Raw genomic sequence first — 27,619 nt, 5'->3', positions numbered from 1 at the left:
TTTTCATTACAACCTGTCGTCAAAATCAGGGGTGCTTTCAATTGGCACGGTCCAACAGAAATAGACAAAGGACCAGATATCGGGTTGTAAACAGGGGCGCCTGAAAAACCTACGGAAACATTTGTTGAGCCAGACAAAGGTGCGCCAGGGAGTTTCGCATGAATGATAGAACTTTTTGCGGCACCAGTATCCAACAGAAACGGTTCGACTACACCTGATGTTGCTACTGCGACATAAGGCCCACTCTGATCCACTGGAACTGATACTACTCCCTCTCTCTGTCCATGGCTGTCCTAGTACCCATTTTGCTGAAAACCCTCATCTACTTCATTATAGTCCTCAACAAGATACTGTTGAGATCTATTTTGCTGAGCAGATTGTCCATTTCGTTGATCAAAGTGATTGGAGGGACGATCATTCGTTTGTGGAGGCATAGCACCTCGTCCTCGACCTCTAGAATTCTGCACAAAACCACCACGACCTCTCTGAGCTGCTGCTGCATTATTTTGCGCTAAGATCGGACATTCATTTTTATAGTGACCCTCTTTCTTACAGTATGCACACTGATTCCACTGATATTGAGGTCTTGATGAACCATAATCTGTCCTTTGGTATGAGTTTTGCTGCGTATTAGTTTGATTCGTGCGAGGCGGATACGCCTGCTGCAAAAGAACTTTAGTTTTTAAATCTTTCGTTTTCTTCTCTGATTTTTCCTTTTCCTCTTTATCCCTATTTTCATAGTACTGTGCAGTCGCAAGTATTTGCGCTGTCGTGGATACAGCCCACGCACTTTCTGAGTCTTTTAATTTATTGCATAATTCAGGTAACAAATTATGCACAAATTTATCGACAAACAGTCTCTGTCCTCCTTCTGTACTCATGTCCTGACCACTATGATCTACAAAAGTCTCTTCAAACCTCGTGAAGAAGTCGGAGACACTTTCGTCTTTCTTCTGCCTGCATGCTGACAACTTGTCCCAATTTACACGCAATGCTGGCATCAAAGTCTTCATTAGATCAATTATTCTACCTGGCAGATTAGCAATTAAAGGTTCGGGTTTCGCACCACCTATTTGTTGACCATCTGCTGCAGTGATAGCTGCCCAATCACCACCTAAAGCAGCTTGATGATCCTCTCTACGAATTTTAGCCCACACTGGTTGCGGAACTACGTTACCAAACAGCATATCAATGTCGGCTAGGTTCATTATACAAGCCTCAACTGTCTGTGTTAATTCCTTGTAATATCCGGCTGGATTCTTACGTGGATCTGGCAAGGCCTGTTTCACCGCTAACACTTCTGCTCGCTTCCATGGAATGTGTATCCACACTCGTTGGAACTGTGCTGGAGCAGCTGCAATTCCTGCATTATCATCACGTTGTATTGCTTCGCGCCAGATTGGAGGAACCTCCCTCATAGGATATTGGCGGCTTAGCTTCATTTTACCTTTTTCTAAATCTCTCGGTGAACGAAGAGATGGATCATTCCTAAAACTTAAAATAAGTTCCATCGCTTCTTTTATATTCTCACCCACTATCATTCCAGCAGCAAACTCCTTTTGAACTCTAATTAAATCTTCCAAATCTGATTCAACATCATCTTCTTCTATCTCCTCACGTAACAACGAGCACATCTCATCAAAGACGTACCGTTGCGTTGGTTCCCCCCACTGCATAAATGTGTCTAGCACATCTCTCGTACTATATCTTCTACCCTTCGAAATCCATCTGAGAGCCGTGGAATCTAAAACTCCCCGTTCCTCAGTACTTGGAAGCTGACTCCGTCTCTGTACAGAGTCAGGAGTAGGAGTCTTAATCAAAGTTTTATATATAGGAGACAGCATATTAGTAACAGAATCAGTGATTCTTCGACGAACAGAAAGTGGAGTTAGCACACTCGCAGACGTAGAGAACGCAGTAGAGGTAGGAATAGATAACGAAACAGTAGGAGTATCGAGAAAAATAGTTTGAGGAACAGTAGGTACAGAAGTAGGTATAGAGGCTGGCAGTGTAGGAAGAGGAGGAGCTGTAGGAACATTCACATTCATCACAGGAGGTACAGGAGCTTGATTCTGGGGGACAGGAGCAGGAACACCAGGTTGTCCAGCAACCAGCAATTGAACATTCGGGACGAGTGGAGCCGTAGCACCTTGTGCATACGGTGGAGGTGACCTTAACAGATAAGATAGCAGAGGATCGTTTTCGGAATCCTCCAATATCTTAGCCATTTTCGACGGCAAGGCAGGATAGCACTTGTCAATCGCTAGATTATGCTCTCTAATGGCTACATCTATAGCCTTCTCACACTCGTTAGCCTGCAACTGTTTAGTCGCTTGCTCTAGAGTTAACTCTTCTTGTTCTTTCTGTTCTTTCTTCAACCTTTTCATTTCTCTCTGTTTGGATTCTTTTCGCCAATAACGGAAAGAATCAAACATTGCCGGCCGGGCTTTCTTCTTAAACAATTTCGCTTCTAAGTTGTCGAGAATTTCTGGTTCAAAACTACCATGCAGTGGCCAACTAAGGACACCATCCTTCTTACAATAACGGACCCATATCTCATTATAAGATATAGGACCCACGCCATACTTACAATATAAATCATATAGGGGAGTCCCAATCGGAGGAACCAGACAAGAGTCCTCCAATCGTGAGTCACTGTTGCAACTAAAACAAGACAACATTTTCCGACTTACCATTTTCAGTCCGGAACAACAAAACTAACAAGACACGAAACAAATATGTGCACTTGAACCAAGAACTTAGGCCTACCAAAACGAACTGATGTATCGATACCCAAACTAAACCAAATAGATTATCGTAACTAGAACAACCAGTGATAATCTGACAAAACCAAACCAAACCAAAAACCGATCAAGGATTTTTAACAATCCTCACAAAAGTAACCAGCTAGCTATCACTAAATACTTAACTGAGTCACTGAAGACGTCACCAAGGAGAAACCCGTCACGTTTCGCCGTACTAAGGACTGCACCTCTTCGGGTCCAAGACAGGGCGACGGTCAAGGCAACGGCCCACTGCAGCCGTCCTGAACGGGAAACCCTCGTGGAAGAGAACTTCGGGCCACTTTTGCGATATGCCGGGATCGATGAAGTGGGGCGCCTCCCTCAGGAATCTTCACACGAAGCTTCTCGAACTCTTCAGGCTTTTGGACCGGTACCGAATGACGTCGCCCCACGTTGGGCGCCAATTGGAGTTCTGGACTTTTTGGTTCCGTCCAGAGGTGTCAGGGTACAACACCCGAAGACCCCGGAGTTCCACCTGCCTTGGTGCACAAATGAACAGAAACACGGGCTTCTCGATGGTGGCGTCAAAGACCAAAGGTTTATTACTGCAGGGACACAGAAGTCATAGATACTACACACGGGCAGTAACCAGGAGCCTGTTCAATTTGTACAAAGTGGGTTGCTCCTTATATACTAAATTTTAAGCTGGGGGCGAATTCTTTACATGTAAAACATTCCCAAAACCTTTGTGTCTAAAACAATAAATATTTGACGTTACACAGGAACCGTCGATAATATCTGAGGCCAAACATTGCGAAGAGAGGGGTTCCCACTAGTTTGTCACAATTCCCTGTCAATATTGCATTCAGGACCCGGACCGCCTCATCGTAAAGTTCGTTACCTCCCCCTAATAAAGGTTCAGAAAGAAAGAAACAGAGCCAGGTGTGGAAGATAGGAAAGCGGGATAAGGGATGTTTGTGGGTTGTAAATGGGCAAGGCTACCGGCTTCGGCCGCCTAATCATGATCAGGTACAATGGACACGAAGACCAGTTTGGCAGGGCTGGCCTCGGGCAGAGGAGGTAGCCTTTGTCGAGTCATGCAGCTACAGCGTGATCTGGTTTAAGGTGCACGTGTCATGAAAGAGGTGAATCTCCGGCTAAGGTTACGTGTCCTTAATCGAAATGAAGTGATCAGAGGCTATTGCATATGTGAGGGCAAGAATCACAAAATGGCGGCCATGATCTAAGATGGATGCCGTGGGTAGATCAGAAATATATCAATAGAAGGAGTGCTCTTGCTTGTAGCGTAGCGAAAACACCAGGATATACTAAATGGATCATTTGCGGTTCGCTGATACCAATATTATGTATTTCCGACAAACTTGAAAACACGGGTTCAAATTGTCACGGAGCCGTCACGGAACCTCAGTATCGTTGGCATAGGTCACCATGTGGATTCTGAAAGTGGCCACGATAGCAGCCAGCGGAGCTATATTCACATTAAAAAGAGTCGGGCTTAGCGATGAGCCCGGAGAGACACCACACAGCAAAGGCAAAGGTTTAGAAACTGTCTCCCATTTTAGATATCTGAAAAAATCTTCCCTCCAGGAAAGAGCACAACCATTGCAATGCAGCCCAGTTACTCCTATATTTCTGAGACGGTGTATCAGGATACAGTGATTCACCGTATCAAATGCTGCACTCAGGTCGAGGAGTACAATGGCTGAGGACCCTTTTAAGTCCAGGATCTTTCTGCTTTCTTCTACCACTGCTAACAGAGCGGTTTCGGTACTTTGTTGTGGGCGGATCCTCTTTGGGAGGGGTGAGGCAAATTATGGGATTCTAGAAAATTTGCAGGGGTATGGTTAACATATTCTTCAGCGATCTTGGCAATCCCAGGAAGAAGGGAAATGGGGCGGTAATTGCCCAGGTCCGATGGGTCTAGATTGGGGTTTTTCAGTAATGTCTTTACCATGGCCCTTTTCCAATTGGAGGGGACTATTCCTGAAGCAAGTGAGGCCGTTGTCTTTATTTTGTGATTCTATGTGGGAAGTGTTTCCAGGTTGTGCCTGATGACGACTGAGGTGTCGTTATCATGTTATGGTACACAGAACTTAGCAGTGTGGTGGAAGATGAGGTATGAACAGCAGACAAGTAATTTGTGGTTTTCAGTAAGCAGGCAGCTCTGCAAGTCCCTTTACGGTACTTCTAATGGTCAAAGTCTACGTAGCTGGTTACTGCACGGAGTTGTCTGAATCTGAGATTTTGTGTTTAGTTATGGTTCTGAGCTAGCATGGTTGGAGAGAGAGAAATAGGGAAATTTTTTGAATGGGCAATTTTATTATCATGCCGTATCAGAGTGTCTTTGTCAGATGTAAAGTATCAGTCAGATTGCATACAGCTGTACATTGCTGTTAATGGACAACCCTTGTAGCAGATATGTCTTATTGAATTTAAGAGGTGTCAGTCCTTCTTAGCTTAGCTGTATTTCAAAAGCGGTTTGCTGGTTGAGTTGTTTCCAATTCGTAGGCTGTATTCAGATGATTGTGCTTGAGGGTGTAATGGTTTTGTGGACTCTGTTGCTGGGGTGTGGATGGTGCAGTTAACTATGTAATAGCCATGTTTTCAACTGTACTTTTCAATGCACATATGCTCCTGGATGCTTCTAATGTTGGCTGCCAGTGAGTTCCAGATCTTGCACTTAGAAAGCAGCGCATCCTACGGATTTCTTATAAAGTGGTGCAAACATGGAGTGCAGTGTTCTGTTTTGTTTGCATTGTTTGAATTTAACTCGTAGGTATAGTAGTCCCCTTCCTTTTGTAGGTTTGGTGGAACGCAGAGCTGCCTTGAACACTGTCCTTCTAGCTCTTGGTAGCCAGTGGACTGATTGCTGGACTGGAGTCATGTTTTCTCTTGGGAGAATGTGCACCACAAGACCTGCAGCAGCATTTCTGATATTGAAGTTGCTACATTCTTTAAAGGGTGCAAATGCCAATGGTGTCTTGGAGCTAGTACCTGCCGTACAGATTAAACAGGGGTGTAAGGGTGGAAACCAGTTTTATTTACCTTTCATAATGAGTAAGTGAAAAGCTAGGTTTTAAGATGATTGCTGAAGCTTAGGAAGTTGGACTGGCCTCTACGTTGTTCCAGTAAATTGTTCCACAGATGGGCTCGTTGTGATGAGTTGCTGGTCGAGGCCTGCACAATAAGGCTCTCTGAAATGGGATTGCATTGTAAGCCTTCCTCGGGCTTGGATCAAAATCTATTACTCGCATATCTACGTACAGAACACTATCTTAGCTGATCACAAAAAATTTCCACCAAACAGACAGAAAGTCTGTTTTCCATGCAGGCCTCTGACTCTACATCAGTAGAATGTCGCTATTGCTTGGAAGGTGATATTGGGCTGGGACTGGTTCGCTAAGTGGCCACAATCCCCTGGGGTCCAAAGGTAGCTTTGCCTTCTTGAGGGAAATGAACAAACTATCCGATTTTTACATACTTTAGATAGACATTTGTGAATTTTATTAGTAATATAGTAGCACTTTGTTGCATTCGTACACAACCATGCTCTTTCAAAGTAAAATATTATTCCAGCTTTTCGAGCAATTAAGTTTCGCCTGCGAATTTCCGAAGCCATGGTTAGCTGAATATCTAAAAAGGCACCGTTGTTTAAAATAAAATATTGCTCATGTGAGCGACTCGTTTTCTTTGTGGACTCCCATTCTTCTCTTCGTGCTGTAGTGGATGTCATGCTAATTGACAATTGTGTTTCAGGTGCACCCCGGGCGTTAACTGCTCCAATATGTGAGATATAGTATGTATGCCGATTGGCAGAGTCATTTATAGTATTCGGGGAGGGGCCGGACTCGAGAGGCAAATCCTCAAGTGGATCATGCAATTACCCACCCTCCCTCATCATTGCTCTCCGGGCCATCTGACTGTCCTGTTTAGGTAGGACGCTATTTTTTCTGAAGTTGTTATAAAGCAAGGTTTTAAGCTAAAGGGACACAAGGGATTACATTAGTGCAGTGAAATCAAAATAGCTAAGTCTTGAGTGTGGTTCCAGTTGTCTTCTGTTGAGATGTTGCTCTAGAATAGGCTAGCTTTCTTTTTTGACAATAGGTGAAGTTGCAATGTGGTAAGAAATGTATGACTTGACTTTGTTAGTACATTTGTCCAAATAACGTGCAATTAGGCCCAATTAGTTTAATCGACCAGGCATATATATTTAATATTCCACATTATCCATGATAATCCAACTGTATTTGAGTTGAAATATTAAATGCAAAGTCACTTGAATTATGCGTCAGGGAGAGCCAAATTATGTGGCAGTGCTGACTAAATTATGCTGCAAGAAAAGGCAAATTATACGCCGTAATGTGTCACATTTTGTGATAGTATGATTTTACTATTTTGTCATTTTATACTTTTGAACACGTGGCGTAATATAACTTACATCTAAATATATTGGAACATACAGGAAAAAGGTGTGGCGCAGCAGCCAGGGCGACTGACTCCGGTCAGGGGTCACCCCATACAACTGGAACTCCTAATCTGTAAATCCTTGAGGATTTCCAATACATGATGTCAATGAGATGTCTATGTTTTAAAGTCAAAACAACAACAGAAGAGAGTTTACATGTTTCTCAGAAGCCACAGAGACGGAGTCATGTAAAGAAAATGCCAGCCAGCCCATTTTGGGAGGATAGGAAAGCCCTCACACACCGACCTAGTCAGTGTCATGCTTCATCATAGGGCCCCACCTCGGAGGTCGAGTACCTCCTCGGTGTGCTACGACGCCAGGAGACTGCGGAGCAGGTTGTGTGATAAGGCGTGCAGTGAAAAAGATAAAGTAAAAGTGTCTAACGGGTATCTCAAAAAATACTTTATTGGTAGATCCCTATAGCACAGTTTAAAATAGGTCTTATGTGTCTGAATTTATAGCCTAAGGTAATGGATTGGTTTAATTCAGAATATTACAGTCAGTCAACATGTTTCAGCCTTCAATTGGTTTAAATTTACCTCAGCATTCGTCAGGACTAGTGTAACCCCGGTGGTATGGATTCTCTAATCATCCACCCTACCTGAGGACGTGAAATTGAAAAAAGAAAATTGTCCGGTCGTGAGGCTAAGCTAGGTGCTGACGAGGGTAGAGAACGCTGAGGGCGATGTGCCAGGGACGTTCCTAACCCCCTCCCGAGACCCATGGTGCATTTAGCGCCAACTTTTAAAGTGCAGATATATCCTAAACCAGGATTTTTGGGATGTGACAATTGTCCACCCTCTTTTTTGCACTTTTTTCACAATTTCCTTTTTTCACTTTCACGTCCTCAGGTAGGGTGGATGATTAGAGAATCCATACCACCGGGGTTACACTAGTCCTGACGAATGCCGAGGTAAATTTAAACCAATTGAAGGCTGAAGCATGTTGACTGACTGTAATATTCTGAATTAAACAAATCCATTACCTTTGGCTATAAATTCAGACACATAAGACCTATTTTAAACTGTGCTATAGGGATCTACCAATAAAGTATTTTTTGAGATACCCGTTAGACACTTTTACTTTATCTTTTTCACTTCACGCCTTATCACACAACCTGCTCCGCAGTCTCCTGGCGTCGTAGCACACCGAGGAGGTACTCTACCTCCGAGGTGGGGGCCTATGATGAAGCATGACACTGACTAGGTCGGTGTATGAGGGCTTTCCTATCCTCCCAAATTGGGCTGGCTGGCATTTTCTTTACATGACTCCGTCTCTGTGGCTTCTGAGACACATGTAACCTCTCTTCTGTTGTTGTATAGCCTTTAACCGGGGAATAAGAGAGTGTTTCTCAATCTCCCTGTCTCTCCCTTTGTTTCTACATATGTTTTAAAGTCACCCTCACTTTCCACGTCACGCTTTCTATCACTTTTCTATGTGAGCACTTGAAATATCTTTTTGTAAAATAAATAACAGTTGTTATTTTGACCTACATGTCCCTGTGCATATTACTTACAGCTCCCTAGGATATTGGTTATCAACTATAATTTGAGTAGTATCCCTACAGGGGATACAACCTTAATTGGACCAATTTGGCCACCCCCGAACCATTGTCTTTCAAAACATGTATCCACCCCAGGTTCACATATCGGGGTACCCTTGTCTATCCTTACTACCTGTGAGGTCTAAGTCAATTCTTAGATATCGCAAATGACCAGGGAAGCCATTTTAAGAATGTGTTGGACACTGGTAAAAACGAGTTCCCCAGCTACATGATGGCTTCACTGAAATCAATGGTCTTTGGTATCTAACACCTTGTAATAATAAACCCACTTGATTCAGGAGGTGGGTTTATTAATTTATGCACCCAGAGAAAACCTACCAGCCTATAGTGAGCTGGCTGAGTGGTGTCAACCAGCCTGCCAACACAGAAAGTTTTGACCCCCTGCAGGTGAGAGCGTACACTATATGAGGGCACAAACAATGCCTGCTCTAGCCGGATCTGTTGTCACCTCCTCCAAGCAGGGTAGCTAAGTAATCAGCATATCAAGGCAGGATGCTTCAAAGGCCTCTACCGCCTTGGATATGTAACCATGGCTTCCCCAGAGAGGAGAAATGCCAACCCTCTGCCCTGGTCTCATTGGGCACCAGGACAGACGGGGAATTAGATATGCAGGGAGGTGTGGTGCACTACCATGCCAGTCACACCCCGAAGGTGAGCTGTCTGATGTGCCCCAGTTTAGGAACATCAAGCCATCTTGGTGATGGTAGAATTAGGAACTCTGGACGGGGTTATGCCCACTTCCCACAGAAGTGGTGAAATAAGGGGTGTAGCGACCCCAAGTGTAGGTAGCCCAACCCCCTAATACTCCTAAATCAAGTATTTAGGGGAGCCCCTGGTACCAGGAAAGCAGATTCTGAGGACCTAAGAAGGAGGACATAGTAGAGGCACGAAGAGCAAAAACTGAGGAGCAGCAACTGCCTTGGCACTAACCCAATGGACAATTGCGCCAAAGGCGACTCGTCCTGCATCTGCTCTGCCTTTAAATTCCTTGGAGGACTGCCAGCACTTCAAGGGGCTACCACTATCTCCATTTGAGTAGCGGAGCTACTTCCCTGCACCCTGCAGGCACTCAAGAAGAACCGTTAGGATTCCGGACTGCAAAAACCTAACACCGGAAAGCACCACTGCACCCGTGACCCTCCAGCCCGAGTCGAAATGGGCCAATAGTTCCAACGAGGTCCAGAGATCCCACAGAGTAGAACCCCACCATGGATTTGCCCAGACTGTACTCCTAGTGACTGCCTGCAGCCTATCTGTGTAGGCCCCCTCAACCGCGAGTGTATCCGGCAGCACGGATCCTAATGCCCAAGAGCACTACTGCATCCATGCCCCACAGCCTGAGGAGTAGTGGACGGACGGCGTCCATACGTGCATGAGCATCTCAAGGACCGAGCCCCCTGTGGGTTCAACCAGACTGGCCCCTCAGTCCCAGCTTGCAGCCTCTTTTTACCTGGATTGTTTCCCCTTGTGACAAATGGGGCACCCGACGTTGAAAAGCACCTCAGCAACCGGACGTCTACCGAGGTGACCTGTTGGTGCTGCCTTGGACCTTGCCCCATACGTACCTTTACTACAGAAGATTAGTCCTGTAAGTCGCTGTTAAGTACCCAGTATGCAGGGTATGTGTTTTCCCCATAGGATAACATTACAGCATTAGAGACAATACAAGTGTTCTTTAAAATTGCTATTTTAAAAATGACTTACCTTAAAACAAAGTTCTTGATGTCTAAAAATATATAAAAAGAAGTGTTATTTTTCTAAATTGGTGTGGATCTCCTTATTGAGTGTGTGTATCATTTATTGACTGTGTGTATGCAAAAACATTTAGAACGCTCCTCCTTGATGAGCCCAAGGCTGCTAGACCACACTACCCCAAAAAGAGCACCTTGGGACTGTTCACAACCTGGAAGCACGTGGTGGCAGTGCTCTGAAAATTTTCAGATTCAGTCTGGGGCATGGGGAATATTCTAAGGTGAGGAATCTGCAGTTAGATCTATCAGAATTCATAATATCTGCCTAAACTGGGAGGCCAGCATTAGAAATTAAGTATCTAGGTTCAACAGCTAACAATGTATCCAGAGGACCACATGTTTTAACAGAGACAACAACCTGACATAGCACACAGTTCCCACAGTTCCTGTATTACTGATCAATTACTCTTCCATGTTGGATGCCAGACTCGGTGTGATGTGGATGAAAACACAGCATGGTTTTAAGAGACCTTCCAGCAGCTAATTGCTAATGGGTGTACTGTTAACGGAAACAATCATCATAAAATGCAATAACAAGAGAACAACTGATTTGTACAGTGAAGAAGCAGCATTTTATTGTTCAAATGCATCAGAAACTCAGAAGAGCTCAGTGAAAAAGCCTCTCGCACCTTTTTATTTTAAATCTTTTTTCAATATTTTAAGTCCCCTGAGCACCACAATCCAGCCTTCACTTAATGCACTGGATTAATCAAAAGAAATGTACAAGAAAGAAGAAACATAAAAAAAATCGTCAAAGCTTCATCATACACAGCTAGCAAAGCCTATAGAAATCCTACAACCTACCAGCAGAGCATTGCAAAATAAGAAGACCCTAAACAAGAGTAAACAACATACATACAGAAGTAATATTGTCATTATCTGGTTTTGTTTCTTTGTTTTTGGAACAATGTGCTACAACTTTCTTTACAAAGTTTCATTGAAAATGCAATTCGCATTTGATCTTTGGTACAAGAGTTAATATTTCTGCCACCGAATCTGTAGTCCATAATTTTGTCCTTGTCAAGTGACACAGTTTGTGATAGGATGGCCAAAGACTGCGTGCCCCGCCCCCTCCATAGGGCACCAACGTGACACACAAGGTCCAATGTTTGCTGTGGCCTACAGGAAGTATAAGTGCGATGGCGCGTGGTCAGGGCGGTACTTTCTGTGGGCAGCTGACCGAGCATAGGTTCTTACCCAAGAGGGCGTGGCTTCACTCGCTGGCCAGACCTTTAGCGAAGCCCTGGGGCGTGCTGTATTTCTTTTTAACTTCTGTTTTCCTGAGGCAAACAATCATAATGCATCCTCCCCTCCTCAAATCTCCCACCACCAAATGGTAGCGCTCAGAATTCGGGGAATACAGTGTTTTTTGCCCTGAATATCAAAAGCTTCTAGAGAAAAAAAGAATCATAATTCAAATCGCAGATGAGAAATACAGTCATCTAAATGTCACCAATGAGGAGTATGAGGAGTTGTTGACAAGGGATTGTGTATATTCTTCTAATTACATTAGCAACAAACAATAGTTCTGCACTTGACAATATCTTCGATTTGCTTTCTTTCCCCTGACCTGTTTTTACAGAAATGATGCAGTCTAGCATCCTCCTATGTATCTTGTGCCATCACTATTGGCACGTCCTATATATAATATATATATATATTTATATTTAAATATATAACAATGAGGTAGACATGATTATTGAATATTCCCTTCTTTGGTACACCACAAAAGAAAGAAATCCAGTGATCTGAGGGAATAAAACTATTTGACCTCCCAGATGGCTTTCCACCAACAACAGAAATGTTTAAATTAAATATACGCTGAGTTGTGTGAGGTATCTGTGGTTCTTCTGCTCCCACTTCTCTTTACGTTGGCATCGGAGATCGATGAGGTATCTTCAGGCTGTATTTGCATTAAAGTAGCGTGAAGAAGCCATCAGCTGAGACACGAAACAGCTGAGGGCGTCATCCCCGACACTCACTGGCCAAGAGTTGAGGAACAAGTGGTAGGTCATCAGTGGTCCCCAAGCCTCCCCCCGCCCCCATTGCTCCGGCTCCCTGCACCATGAGATCTCGGCAAGGCTACTTGTGTATGAATCAATATTCCCCACCCTCAATGACACACCCTTCCATGCCATACCCATTTCAAAAATAAATATTTTCACAGCTTTCGCAAGTGCATTCACCTCAAAAAGACTGAGTTGTCCCACGCAATGTCACATGACCCCTCAAAGACACAATGTTCCAAGTAAATTATTCAGCACTCTCTGCCTGTGCTCCTGTCAACTCCCAAGGGAGGAGTTACAGGTAGCCTGGTGGGGGTCGATATGGACGCATTGATTGCAAAGCTCAGGGGCTCTGGAAAGGTCAGGAGCCTTCTTTCATCCCTCCAGACCACTCTCTTTGCTTGAACTACCTGCCTCATATTTAATAGGTAAACCGTCCAACTACAGCAAGCTTGTTCTTCCAGAGACAGCCCGGCTGTACTCAATGCCAAGGTGGCAAACACAAGACACAACGAGTCTGGGATCACCCCCTCTTCGTGAGAGGGAAGGCTCCTCCTGGTACGGGTGGCTTCTCTTGGTATCTTCTAAAGCATGGGGCGGCCTAGGCTCAGACCGTCTTTGTAATCGAGGTGTCTACCTTTAGTATTCGGTCATAATAGACACCACTTTAGTCTTGGCTTCAGGATTAACTCTCTTCTGTGGCAGAGAAGACTTTATTCGGTGCCACATGAATGTGTGACAAAATCAGGGTTCATTCTCAAGTAGAGCCTCATCTGTGGCAGAGTGCGCCTTTCTTGGTAGCAGTGGAAAATCAGGAACAATATATCCCCGCCTGTGCTCTGTCATAGAGAAGGCCTCACTATGCTCCCGGTAAGAGCTGGGGTCTGCCTGGGCTCAAACCCAGGTTGAACTCTGATCTGTAACACAGGACTCTCTTGGCACCAGATGAAATCAGAAGCCAGTCTGGCAATGGCCTCAGGTTTGCTCCTCCATCACAGCAGGGACGCCATTTGTAAACGAGATGTCTCACAGAGATGTTAAGCTGCTGAACTGAGTTTAAGAAAAGCGTTCCTCTTATTCTTACTGCGAAGATGTTTAAATAGAATCAGAGACTCGGAACAATACACATCCTGGACTGTAACCTGTACTGAAGCAGTTGTATTCATCTTTTGTGCTGCTTCAGCCACCGAAATCTTTTGAAGGGGGTGCACATGTTGCTGCCCGTTGAGGAGCTTCTTTTTATCTCTACAACAGGGAATGCACATGAAGTCAAGTGGCCACTGCCTTACTAGTGCTTGCCACCTGGGCATGCATCAGGTACACAGTCTGGTGGTCAAATCTAGTCAGTCTCTCGCCATCAAAGACTGAAAGCATGTCCAGAGCACACAACAGTGCAGTGTTTTAGCTGACTTTGATTACAAGGTGCTCCCTCATCACCTGGAGACCATTGACACTTATCGCGTGTTTCATGAAACTGGCATCTTCGTTGGACTGAACAGCAATCTATGGTTCTTTAAACCCCACGCTTAGTCACTATTTGAGAGATGCTGATAATTTTATTTGGACTACAAATCTCATCAGACTTGAGTTAAGCCTGACTCTTATAGCTTAAGATCTGTATGAGCATACTGGCTACAACAGACAGATTCCAAGCTTGAAATGTAAAATCTGCAGGAGCAGTCGCAGAGCAGTGCTATACATCTTCCTGGGTTTTATCCGACGCCTGAAATGAAGTGCCCTTTTTTGTTGTGGGGGCACCAATCCACCACGACGGAAGTCAGAGAAACCATCCATATCACTACATGGCCATGAAAATGACCAAACAATCGTAATGCAAATGCCGCTACCATAAAATACAGTGGCCGCCGAGTTGATTAAAAGCCAGAATGTTCAGGCTAGCTTCACTATTTTGCCCAGGAAACCACTCATTATTGTTCACCATAACCTGCAGGTTGCCTGAATTTTACCAGGCATGACACTCATCACCGATGTTCTACTCCAGATTACAAGATACCAAACTTATCGATAACTGAAATATGGAAACACATGGTTAGACGACCGGTTAAACCCAGTCGAAATTGTGAGAACATTACTTCAATAGTCAACTTCAACGATCGAGGCTACCAGACGATTCGGCACCTGATTTCTTCACTGAAGTGGGATTGTTGCAGGAAAGCAGTGTCTTAATATGAGACCAAATTATGTTATTAATGTAGGAAAGTGCAGAATAGAGGCAACTTCATGAAAAAGTTTTAAAAAGTCAAACTCATTAAGTGGCTACTCAAATATCCCTTGTTTTTACTCAGGGCACAGCAATCATTGGAAAAGGCAAGGCTTTTTGATAGCTGCGACACGAAATACATACTACAGTCTCCACTACTTTGGCATAACTTTGGTGACATGAGCACAAAAGGCGACTGATGTACACCAAGAAGCATTTATGAAGAGTGGTGAAATCTCTTGCACCTGCTGTATCATATGTTCTTCCTACGATCAATGCGACATTTCTCGAGAAGGTCCAAATCTCAACATTGACTTGCATGCGTGGTTGTGGTGAGTCAGTGGTCGCTTACCGGTTTTACGGATTGTGCCACTTTAGATCTCCAGTGATGTCCGCCACTGGGCTATGGGGTCTGAAGTCACCTAACAGAGGAGCTCCAAAGCTCATGGTAACCTCTCCCAGGGCCCAATCACTACTCAAACTGTAAGTGTCCACAGGAAACTAAGATCTAGAATATCTTTTCTGACAATAGTGATTGAATAACTTAGTAGGTCTTCTCCTCTTTGGTAGAAGCTAGGAGTTGCACTGATCGTGAGCCTCCATCCATTGCGGGTAGTCCTCCATCTTCTTTCTTCCCTCGTTGACTACACAGTGCACATGATAATCTTTGGGATCAGGGCAGTACAAAATCTTCCAGAGAGTGCGTCACTTGCCTGGAACCCAAAGAAATATTTTTTGGTTTGTTCTGCTGCACATTTCCAAGATTGTGATTGCTTCTGGGAGAATTGGGGTAATGTAAAGCCTGCAAGCTGACCGGTGAGAATAGATCAACCAAAATGTGCATGTGGCTACTGTGATGTCCGTACAGTAGTAGCGAGGTGAGATGGAATCATGAATGGATGAAGCACAAGAGGGGGGGTTGAGGGACTGATTATCAAGCTTAGGGCGATAGCAAGAATGCGCTTTCTTGTGTGCCAAGATATTGGGCTATGTAGAAGGAGGAGCTATTTCCATTTGGGTGAGTAAGGTTTAATGCCAGCATGTAGAGGTAGCAAGTAGAGGTAGCAGTGAAGTGGCCATTTTGGACAGGCCCTTCACTCTATGTAGTGAACAACGATTATGAACACTATGGGGTATTGGAAGCATGGTGGGAAGAATTGATAGTGAACCTCTGATAAGGGTGTTTGTGTGTGTGTGGCGGTAGGTGTCATGTGTGAAGCATCAGTGTCTTCAATGCTAGGAAGGGTAAGTTGTGTACGGTTTGCGTTCCTGTGGAAAGAGAGCACTTTCAATTGTGAGTTGTAGGAGATGAGAGGTAAGTCTATGCATGTGGTCCATAGCTGTGATTCCCTAGACGTCAGTACAATGGTTGTTATGATGATATGAATGTTTTTGGTATTCAAGATCAAGGTGTGATTGTTAGAAGTGTGCTACAAATGGGCAACTTTTCCCAAAAATAGCTCAGAGGTCCTGTTATCCCTCTTCTGCTCTAGTACAGAATGAATCCCTGGCATTCAAAATCGTCTAGAAAATCATCCCATTCCACAGCCAGGTACAAAGGGCGGCATTTCCAACGCAGGCTCCCAGACATGAAAATGGCAGCCCCCTCAGCACGCCTCGTTTCCAATAAGGCTGTAGGGCCAGAGCCAAACTGCAATGTGGAGGGCCAAAATTTCCAGGACGCAATTTTCATTCCTTACGCTTTGTTATTTAGTTTTTCTTTTCCTGGAAAGATGCCCCCTTCTGTGGGCCACTGGATTCCCGCATGATGGTCAACTGCATGTTCTGTGTTCTCAGGAGAGCGATGGAGGCGCTGGAGAGGGAGCAGGCGCGGTGGGTAACCACCCATATTCTCCTTAAGGCGACGAGCTGGCCGGAGTGTGGTTGTGTGAGGAGGGCAGGTGGTGGTTTGGTGCTGTTGCTGGACTGGCCCTGCCCTGGGAGCTGTCGCTGCCGCTGTGGCTGCTGGTACTGCTGCTCCCACCACCGGACGCTGTTGGTACCACAGGCCTGCGAGCGAAGAGGACACCTGCAGATGGAAACAAGACAGCATTATTTCTGTACAATACTATGTAGTCTGTGAACATAGGTCCTTCACATTGAAATATCCCTTCCCCTGGACTATCTTACTATGTAGAAACTTGTATCAATAAGCATCATTACGATGAAACCTCTGTGGGCCTTACTGCAAGCCAGCTGGTAAAATGCAGTGATAATACTGGGCCACTATTAGTAACTTCTAGTAGTTAAATTGTGGTATTACCACCCCTTTTAGCGGCAACTGCAAGTATGAGGCCTGGGAATAACATGCAAGACACGCTTCGACTCGGTTGTTTACTTCATCATTTTCTTGAAGGCTACAATCCTTTCTGTTTGCAATTCCCACCTGAACTGGGGAGGTCGAATTTATGACCCAGAAAGGCATGTAGCAATACAGAGTGAGGTACTAAAGGAAGTAGTAACACCACTCTACAAGACTTATAATCATGTTGAGTGGTATTATTACCATTAAAATGCAGTAATACTTCTCTGCACTACCTGTAACAAGAAACTATGAAGATTAGCAGCAATAGTAAAATGTATTTTAGGACATTGATGGAAAAATAAAAAACACACATTGCCACTGAAACAAAAATGTGACCTAAACTTCAAGTGATAATGGCTTAAAAAAGGAATGGTGTTAGGGTTAAACTAAGGGGTAAATGTCGAATTAGAGATGGGTAGAGGGTTTAGATTGGGCATAGTATGGGTAAGGCGGGTGTAGCCGATTTTCTTAATGAATTACTTTCTTATGGCTGTGTTGCTACTCTAGTTCATCTAAATAAATGTTTCTTCATAGTGGGCTCCACACAACTGTATTTCTTCATACAGGTTTAATCATTTTTAACACAGATCCATTTCAGGCTTAATTATTTGGCATTCCACCATTTAATCTTTAGAAGCATAAATGATGTGGAACAGGCCCACAACTTACATTTTGGATAAGAAACAAAATGGTACAACACATACTATATATATATATATTAAGTAACAAGACACACATTACACACAACACATATATTTACATCATTATATATTTCCTTGGTGTAAATAAATTCCAACAAAATCTATTGTCAGTGATTTCACGCCACATAACCACAATCCCAAAATAGTGTGTCGGTTCTAATCAGCAGGTCAGTCCATTCTTCAACTAGGGAGTACCCTTTTCAAGATATAAATGCTAGCTCTACAGCACATTGGTGCAAAAGGATATCAGTATAACAACTGCTGCAAATCATACCCCCAGTTGGGATGGGGTGAAGAGGAATGTTGACGATTCTTAAGCATTGCATGTCAGCACATTTCTTGTCATGGAGAGTAACCCGTGAAGATTGCTCCCACTCCAGCTTCTGCCATATCATGATCATGTTCCACATCAGCCACCGTACCTGCTCTCTAGTTATCCCATGTGTCCAACAGGCACTGCGTGTTTCGAGTAACATGACTGTGATTCCTTAAAAAGATGCATACCTAGTCCAGGGTTGCTCTCAGAATGGTCTCTTTCGCTGTAGGTATATCTTTTTTTCTTGTAATGAGGAGAGGATTACACTACAGACTTGTGACATCTCACCACTAAAACACATCCTGTAGTGCAGCCTCTGGGAGTAGCACTGTGTATCAGTTTCAAAGTGTTCCATGGGTCCACTCAGTTTTTTCTGGCACACCAAGTATGCACAGGTGTTTTCTTCTTGCTCTCCATTCTAGATCGTATGCTATTCTAGGGCGTGACCAGATAATAAGCTGGATGTCAGCAGCCTGGATGAAACATCTAGGACAAGAGAAATTTCCTCCTGGGTATATAGACGTGAGGGTGTAAGATAAGCTTTATGAAGGATCATTTATTGGATATTTTTTAAAAGAGCCTTCCTCAGAACAGTCTTAGGGGACTCCAGGGCACTAGACCACTCTGTATCGTGAAGAGGTCTTGTTAAGTCTTCCTTCCAGAGGCAGCGAAGGTAAACCAGAGAAATGTCCATTTGTTCCCTCATGGCTTTGTATAGCCTTGCGATGAGATATCGGCCACACTCCATGAGATATAGACTACGTATCACCGCATGGGTAGGTGGTTCTTCATCCAGTTCTCTCCATAGTGATTGCAGGGCCACCAGTAATTGCCTATATGTTACTAACTGACCCAGGGGAATATTATAATCCTGATGAATTTATTCAAATGTGAGGATCTGGGCATCTTGGAAGAGATCTCCCGCCGTTTCTAAGGATTGGCATGCCTTTCTGACAGCTGCTCATCCGTTAGTGTTGCTAAAGGTCCCAGTAGAGCCTGGAGGGGTATTTTGGGGGAATATGGGCTGATTTTACTCATAAGCTGTAGAACTCTAGTTATACATGTTCCATGTTACCAGGAGTGATTTATCTTGATAGTGGGGTGTAAGAGCTGGCACATTATACAGGAGGGGAGTGGACGATCTCCTGTGCTTGTCTCGTAGAGGTTTATTCCTGCCAACCATCTGGATACCCATTTGAGTTGTGCTGCTAGGCTGTTCTTGGATAAAGAGTAATCAAAATGTGGCAGCCGGATTGTTATTAGAAGCTCTCCGACTCTGCATGGCTGCATCTTTACTCATTCGACTTCACAAGCTTTGGCTTAGATTATATATGGATAGTGCAGTCTATGGCGACATTCCACGTTTCTTGAGCAGCAGACTAAAGGGGTAGTTACCATCACACTTGTGCAGTGCTGCTGATGTTCTACCATGCCAAATTACCCAGACCCAAGAAAGGAGGATGGATCTTTCAATGATAAGATTCGGATAATATTCTGGCAGTCTGAGACTCTCTGAAGTCTTTGCTTTTTAAGAACTATATTCAAGTGGATTAAGATAAGGGGCTACGTTATCAGATTTTTTTTTGTGGAGTTTTATATGGCGCAAACTAGACCCGAGAGTATCAGAGCGCTTTACATGAGCACCAGTTGCGTTACAGACAGACACATTCAATTTTGGGGGGTTTTGTAAATCACAGGGTGATTACGTGATTTGCCCAGAATCACAGGATGTTGAGTATCCTTGCCGAGGCTCGAACCCAGTTCCCCAGCTCCACGGTTGAATGCTCTAGCCGTTAGGCCACATCCGCTCCCCAAAGAGAGCTAGTAGAATTCTTCCCTTGCATGGGGGATGCACATGTTAGCAGGATGCTTCCCTGTGGTTGTTGACTTCCGTAAATGTTTGTGCACCATGTTTGATGAAGAGACGAGATTCCTTTGAAAGACCGATTGAAGGGACTGCTCATGGAATGCATTCCGGTAGAGATGGGATGGAATGGGATTCTATACAATACTTCACTGAAGACACAGGCCTAAGGGAATTCTAGAGAAGGATTCACTGGAAGGAAGGTTGAATGGACTGCTAATAAAATGTCTCCATACAGATAGGAAATACAGAGAATTCGAGAGAATGCTCAATTAGAAGGATAGGTGGAAGGGACTGCTAATGGGTGCATTTCTGTACTGTAGAGACCTGATTCTACACAATGCTTCATTGAAGAGACTGTCTGAAGGAATGTAAGGCTAAAGGAATGTTTTCATGCAGAGAGGAGGCACATGGAACTCTTGTCAATGCTTTCATGGAAGGACATGTCGAAGAGACTGCTAATGGAATAAGTCCCTGCAGAGATGAGACAGGATTCTAGACAATACTTCATTAAAGAGACAGTGCTAAAAAAAGAATGGAATGATTCCATATCGAGAAGACATTCTGGGAATTATAGAGAATGCTTCCTATCAAAGACAGGTCCTATGGACAATAAATGGAATGCGTCCCTGCAGAAAGGACAGGATTCTAGATAATGCTCCACTAAAGACACCGCCCCCAAGGAATGGAATGCTCCATGCAACAGGAGACACAGAATTCAAGAGTAGACCTCATTTGAAGGACATGTCGAAGAGACTGCTAATGGAATGCTTCCAAACAGAGAGGAGACATAGGAAATCCTACTGCTTCCTTGGAAGGACCGATTGAAGGGACTCCTAATGGAATGCTTCCAAAATCCTACTGCTTCCTTGGAAGGACCGATTGAAGGGACTGCTAATGGAATGCTTCCAAACAGAGAGGAGACATAGGAAATCCTACTGCTTCCTTGGAAGGACCGATTGAAGGGACTGCTAATGGAATACTTCCAAACAGAGAGGAGACATAGGAAATCCTACTGCTTCCTTGGAAGACCGATTGAAGGGACTGCTAATGGAATGCTTCCAAACAGAGAGGAGACATAGGAAATCCTACTGCTTCCTTGGAAGGACCGATTGAAGGGACTGCTAATGGAATGCTTCCAAACAGAGAGGAGACATAGGAAATCCCACTGCTTCCTTGGAAGGACCGATTGAAGGGACTGCTAATGGAATGCTTCCAAACAGAGAGGAGACATAGGAAATCCTACTGCTTCCTTGGAAGGACCGATTGAAGGGACTGCTAATGGAATGCTTCCAAACAGAGAGGAGACATAGGAAATCCCACTGCTTCCTTGGAAGGACCGATTGAAGGGACTGCTAATGGAATGCTTCCAAACAGAGAGGAGACATAGGAAATCCTACTGCTTCCTTGGAAGGACCGATTGAAGGGACTGCTAATGGAATGCTTCCAAACAGAGAGGAGACATAGGAAATCCTACTGCTTCCTTGGAAGGACCGATTGAAGGGACTGCTAATGGAATGCTTCCAAACAGAGAGGAGACATAGGAAATCCCACTGCTTCCTTGGAAGGACTGATTGAAGGGACTGCTAATGGAATGCTTCGCTGTAGATGTGAGACCGCCTTAAAGATGATATTTAATAAAAGAGACTGTTTTCAAGGAGAGGAGACAACGGGAAATCTAAAGAATGCTTCATTAATAAGGGCGGCTCTCGCAGACTGCTAATGGAATGTTTACCTTGCAAACATGAGGTGGGACATCTAGATAATACTCCATTAGAGAGGCCTCGTGGAATGGAATGCGTCCTTGCAGAGAGGACTCTGTGAACTCCAGGCAATCCTTCATTAAAGGAACAAGCCTGAAGCAAAGGGACAAGACTCAATGAAAGGCATGTGGAATGTGGATCAAATATAGTGAGAAGTTGTGATCAGGGAACGTAGACTCAATGTTCAAATGAAGAAGGAGCAAGGCCAAGGATGCTGCAGGCCCATCACTTACTCCTACAAGAGAATGTTTCTCTCTGGTACCAGTAACACAAGTGCGGCAAATCACATACATCAGTTTGCAACAATGCTCACATATGCAAAAAAAACAATTTCCTGTCGTGTGCGTCTTGGGGATGTTGTTTTGTCTCTTCTCTGCAGTGGGCTGCTGATATGCAAAACGTCCGTCTTATGTAACTTTATTTAAATTGCAGGTGCTGATTTCTGTAAATATGGTAAATATGGCATCTGCAACAAACACACGTTGTGCCTTCAGTTCAAAAAAAGATAACATGGCTTTACGCTGCTCAGCATCCAGTGCAGGCTTCCCCACAATAAAGTTGACGTCTCTGTCAAGCTATAAAGCCCTTTCCTCCAGTCTCATAAAGGAAGTGGCGTTCTAATCTGGCTCTAAATCCTGCCTGCACACTGGTCTTAGATATGTTGCCTCAAGTTATGAAGCTCTAGCCAAAGCCGGGAGTCCTTGATATCTTACAATCCCACATTAATTTGGGCTGTAATCCTGCCTAATTCTACAGCCCACACAGCTTCGCTCAAATGAAGTGGGGAGCAGAGTTGGGAGAGGGAACTAACAGGGAGGAAAGGCTCGGAGATACCAACAATGGTGGAAGTTATGGACGAAACTGATTGGCCAGATATGTAATAGAAGGGACAAAAAGGGATTGTGACAATCGGACAGGGATAGGTACCTCCAAGGGGTAATAAGAACTGACAAAGCCAGCAAATCCGGGAATAGTGTGCCTGTGCATGCAACATAACGCATGACGACGAAGCATTACCTGCACAGTGAGGCACCAACTGCAGTGTGGTGCTGCAGCATAACTTCCACTGTGTATAGCTGCAGTGATCTTCGGCAGAATCAATTTCACCGTCAGCTTCGAATGCTGTGGGGTATGGAGCATCCCTTGTAAGATGGCCTGCAACAAAAGTTCTGATGCAGTGTGAAGAACCGCTTTCAAGGTGGAAGAAGGGGAGTGTGGGTGGTTCAATGGATAGAGTTAAAGCAGTATTTTCCATTTTATTCGGCTGAGACTTGGGTTAACCAGCAACTGCTGTGCTTGGTAGCAGGGTGGTCGAAGCTGCGGCTTACGCTGCAGTGCCAGTGAGAACCAGCTGCAGTGTGTGCTGCATCAGCAGCACAGTGCCAACCACCACAGCAGTCAGCTACACTGTGGTTTGGGGTGCGGATCCCTGCCATATGAGCAGTAGTATGCACTTAATTCTGGCAGTGGGCACATAACTGCAACATCAGCTGCAGCGTGCGAATCAGCACTAGAAGCAGCACATGCATGAGTACCTTCTGCAGTGAGGGGAAGGGAGGGCAGCCACGAGTGCCTTCAGCAGTGAGTAGAAGCATGGCCAGCCATGAGTACCTTCTGCAGTGAGGGGAAGCGTGGGCAGCCATGAGTACCTTCTGCAGTGAAGGGAAGCATGGGCAGACAAGAGTACCTTCTGCAGTGAGTGGAAGCGTGGGCAGCCATGAGTACCTTCTGCAGTGAGGGGAAGCGCGGACAGCCATGAGTACCTTCTGCAGTGAGGGGAAGCGCTGGGAAGCCATGAGTACCTTCTGCAGTGAGGGGAAGCGCGGGCAGCCATGAGTACCTTCTGCAGTGAGGGGAAGCGCGGGCAGCCATGAGTACCTTCTGCAGTGAGGGGAAGCATGGGCAGACAAGAGTACCTTCTGCAGTGAGGGGAAGCGTGGGCAGCCATGAGTACCTTCTGCAGTGAGGGGAAGCGCGGACAGCCATGAGTACCTTCTGCAGTGAGTGGAAGCGCTGGGAAGCCATGAGTACCTTCTGCAGTGAGGGGAAGCGCGGGCAGCCATGAGTACCTTCTGCAGTGAGGGGAAGCGCGGGCAGCCATGAGTACCTTCTGCAGTGAGGGGAAGCGTGGGCAGCCATGAGTATCTTCTGCAGTGAGGGGAAGCGCGGACAGCCATGAGTACCTTCTGCAGTGAGTGGAAGCGTTGGGAAGCCATGAGTACCTTCTGCAGTGAGGGGAAGCGCGGGCAGCCATGTGTACCTTCTGCAGTGAGGGGAAGCGCGGGCAGCCATGAGTACCTTCTGCAGTGAGGGGAAGCGTGGGCAGCCATAAGTACCTTCTGCAGTGAGTGGAAGCGTTGGGAAGCCATGAGTACCTTCTGCAGTGAAGGGAAGCATGGGCAGACAAGAGTACCTTCTGCAGTGAGGGGAAGCGTGGGCAGCCATAAGTACCTTCTGCAGTGAGGGGAGGCGCGGGCAGCCATGAGTACCTTCTGCAGTGAGGGGAAGCGGGGGCAGCCACGAGTACCTTCTGCAGGGAGTGGAAGCGTTGGGAAGCCATGAGTACCTTCTGCAGTGAAGGGAATTGTGGGCAGACAAGAGTACCTTCTGCAGTGAGGGAGGGGAAGCATGGGCAGCCATGAATACCTTCTGCAGTGAGGGAAGCGTGGGCAGCCACGAGTACCTTCTGCAGTGAGGGGAAGCGTGGGCAGCCAAGAGTACCTTCGGCAGTGAGTGGAAGCTTTGGGAAGCCATGAGTACCTTCTGCAGTGAAGGGAATTGTGGGCAGACAAGAGTATCTTCTGCAGTGAGAGGAAGCGTGGGCAGCCGTGAGTACCTTCTGCAGTATGGAGAAATGTGGGCAGTCACGAGTTCCTTCTGCAGTGAGTGGTAGCGTGGGCAGCCGTGAGTACCTTCTGCAGTGAGTGGAAGCATGGGCAGCGATGAGTATCTTCTGTAGTGAGGGGACTTGTGGGCAGCCATGAGTGCTTTCTGCAGTAAGTGGAAGCATGGGCAGCCGTGAGTACCTTCTATAGTGAGTTGAAGTGTGGGCAGCCGTGAGTACCTTCTGCAGTGAGGGGAAGCTTGGGCAGCCATGAGTACCTTCTGCAGTGAGGAGAAGCGCGGGCAGCCATGAGTACCTTTTGCAGTGAGGGGAATCATGGGCTGCCATGAGTACCTTCTGCAGTGAGTTGGAGCGTGAGCAGCCATGAGTACATTCTTTAGTGAGGGGAAGCGTGGGCAGCCATGAGTACCCTTTGCAGTGAGGGGGGGCGTGGGCAGCCATGAGTACCTTCTGCAGTGAGTGGAAGCGTTGGGAAGCCATGAGTACCTTCTGCAGTGAGGGGAAGAGCGGGCAGCCATGAGTACCTTCTGCAGTGAGGGGAAGCGCGGGCAGCCATGAGTACCTTCTGCAGTGAGGGGAAACGTGGGCAGCCATGAGTACCTTCTGCAGTGAGTGGAAGCGTTGGGAAGCCATGAGTACCTTCTGCAGTGAAGGGAAGCATGGGCAGACAAGAGTACCTTCTGCAGTGAGGGGATGCGTGGGCAGCCATAAGTACCTTCTGCAGTGAGGGGAGGCGCGGGCAGCCATGAGTACCTTCTGCAGTGAGGGGAAGCGCGGGCAGCCATGAGTACCTTCTGCAGTGAGGGGAAGCGTGGGCAGCCACGAGTACCTTCTGCATTGAGTGGAAGCGTTGGGAAGCCATGAGTACCTTCTGCAGTGAAGGGAAGCATGGGCAGACAAGAGTACCTTCTGCAGTGAGGGAGGGGAAGCATGGGCAGCCATGAGTACCTTCTGCAGTGAGGGAAGCGTGGGCAGCCACGAGTACCTTCTGCAGTGAGGGGAAGCGTGGGCAGCCAAGAGTACCTTCGGCAGTGAGTGGAAGCGTTGGGAAGCTATGAGTACCTTCTGCAGTGAAGGGAATTGTGGGCAGACAAGAGTACCTTCTGCAGTGAGGGAGGGGCAGCATGGGCAGCCATGAGTACCTTCTGCAGCGAGAGGAAGCATGGGCAGCCGTGAGTACCTTCTGCAGTATGGAGAAATGTGGGCAGTCGCGAGTTCCTTCTGCAGTGAGAGGAAGCGTGGGCAGCCGTGAGTACCTTCTGCAGTATGGAGAAATGTGGGCAGTCGCGAGTTCCTTCTGCAGTGAGTGGTAGCGTGGGCAGCCGTGAGTACCTTCTGCAGTAAGTGGAAGCATGGGCAGCCGTGAGTACCTTCTATAGTGAGTTGAAGTGTGGGCAGCCGTGAGTACCTTCTGCAGTGAGGGGAAGCTTGGGCAGCCATGAGTAACTTCTGCAGTGAGGAGAAGCGCGGGCAGCCATGAGTACCTTTTGCAGTGAGGGGAATCATGGGCAGCCATGAGTACCTTCTGCAGTTAGTTGGAGCGTGAGCAGCCATGAGTACATTCTTTAGTGAGGGGAAGCGTGGGCAGCCATGAGTACCCTTTGCAGTGAGGGGGAGCGTGGGCAGCCATGAGTACCTTCTGCAGTGAGTCGAAGCGTTGGGAAGCCACGAGTACCTTCTGCAGTGAGGGGAAGCGCGGGCAGCCATGAGTACCTTTTGCAGTGAGGGGAATCATGGGCAGCCATGAGTACCTTCTGCAGTGAGTTGGAGCGTGAGCAGCCATGAATACCTTCTGCAGTGAGTGGAAGCGTTAGGAAGCCATGAGTACATTCTTTAGTGAGGGGAAGCGTGGGCAGCCATGAGTACCCTTTGCAGTGAGGGGGAGCGTGGGCAGCCATGAGTACCTTCTGCAGTGAGGGGAAGTGTGGGCAGCCATGAGTAACTTCTGCAGTGAAGGGAGGTGTGGGCAGCTGTGAGTACCTTCTGCAGTGAGGGGAAGCGTGGGCAGCCATGAGTACCTTCTGCAGTGAGGGGAATTGTGGGCAGCCATGAGTAACTTCTGCAGTGAAGGGAGGTGTGGGCAGCTGTGAGTACCTTCTGCAGTGAGGGGAAGCGTGGGCAGCCGTGAGTACCTTCTGCAGTGAGTGGAAGTGTGGGCAGCCATGAGTACCTTCTGCAGTGAGGGGAGCGTGGGCAGATGTGAGTACCTTCTGTAGTGAGGGGAGCATGGGCAGCCATGCCAGTAGAAGATAGGGCTCCAGCGTCACTTGTGTGCATACTGAGTGCATGGTGGGTTGCAGTGCTGGTTGCAGCAGCGTGTGCAGTGCAGTCTGCACGGTTTGTTGCACTATATCCTGCAGTGGCAGTTGCAGTGAGGCTTACCGTGGGGTGTCGGAATTTAACTCAAACGTCTTGAGTTCCTCTAGTGTGGGCAGAAGAAATAACAAACACATGAGGAATCTAGCTGTGGTCAGGTCTTAATCAGAGGGATTACCGGTCACCCTGAGGTCTAAAGCGAGCTTGGCCCAAAGAAACTTAATATTACATTAAGTGCCTCGAAAGAAGAGTATGATTTAAGAATTTTCTTTTTTTGTCAGAATTTAGTTTACGAGTAGATTGCGCTGAAGTGTGAAGTTTGATGATAAGCGGACTTTGGCAGCGTCGTTCACTTTGAAGGTTCACCGTGTTTAGGATTAAAGGAATTTGGTAATGACAACGTTAACACAGGAAACGATTTGGTGACCCCAGGAAATGCCCCATGGCCTGTTCTGATGCCCCCTGCTTCACAGCCCCCTCGGGCCAAGACTCGAAGCCAAACAAGAAACAAACAGGCACCTTTGTAAGACTGATCTTGAAATGTAGTTAAATATTTAGCCATGGACGTCAAGTCACTAAAATTCCTGGGGTAGCCGAAGTGACATCGGACGCCATATGACATTTACTTTGATTCACACACATGCTAACTCCTTCATTCACACACGTTTGCACACATGAAGACACTCTCACCCGCAGCATGCACACAACATACTTTTAATAGCATTGTTTTACTTACC

General features: G+C 46.1%; 1 protein-coding gene across 1 annotated transcript in view; it reads right to left on the bottom strand.

Annotated features, from left to right (window-relative positions):
- Positions 1-14,823: 14,823 nt before the first annotated feature.
- ARID3C (AT-rich interaction domain 3C) overlaps positions 14,824-27,619 on the bottom strand; it is a 482,830-nt gene continuing 470,034 nt past the window's right edge. The window contains exon 8 of the mRNA XM_086960272.1: positions 14,824-16,801. Coding sequence (XP_086816398.1) covers positions 16,629-16,801 — 173 coding nt within the window. The 3' untranslated portion in view covers positions 14,824-16,628. The remainder of the gene's footprint in view (positions 16,802-27,619) is intronic.

This window comes from Lissotriton vulgaris, chromosome 3_1 (genome assembly GCF_964263255.1).
Source record: "Lissotriton vulgaris chromosome 3_1, aLisVul1.2, whole genome shotgun sequence".
NCBI lineage: Eukaryota > Metazoa > Chordata > Amphibia > Caudata > Salamandridae > Lissotriton > Lissotriton vulgaris.
This window is presented reverse-complemented; position numbering and strand designations above follow the sequence as displayed.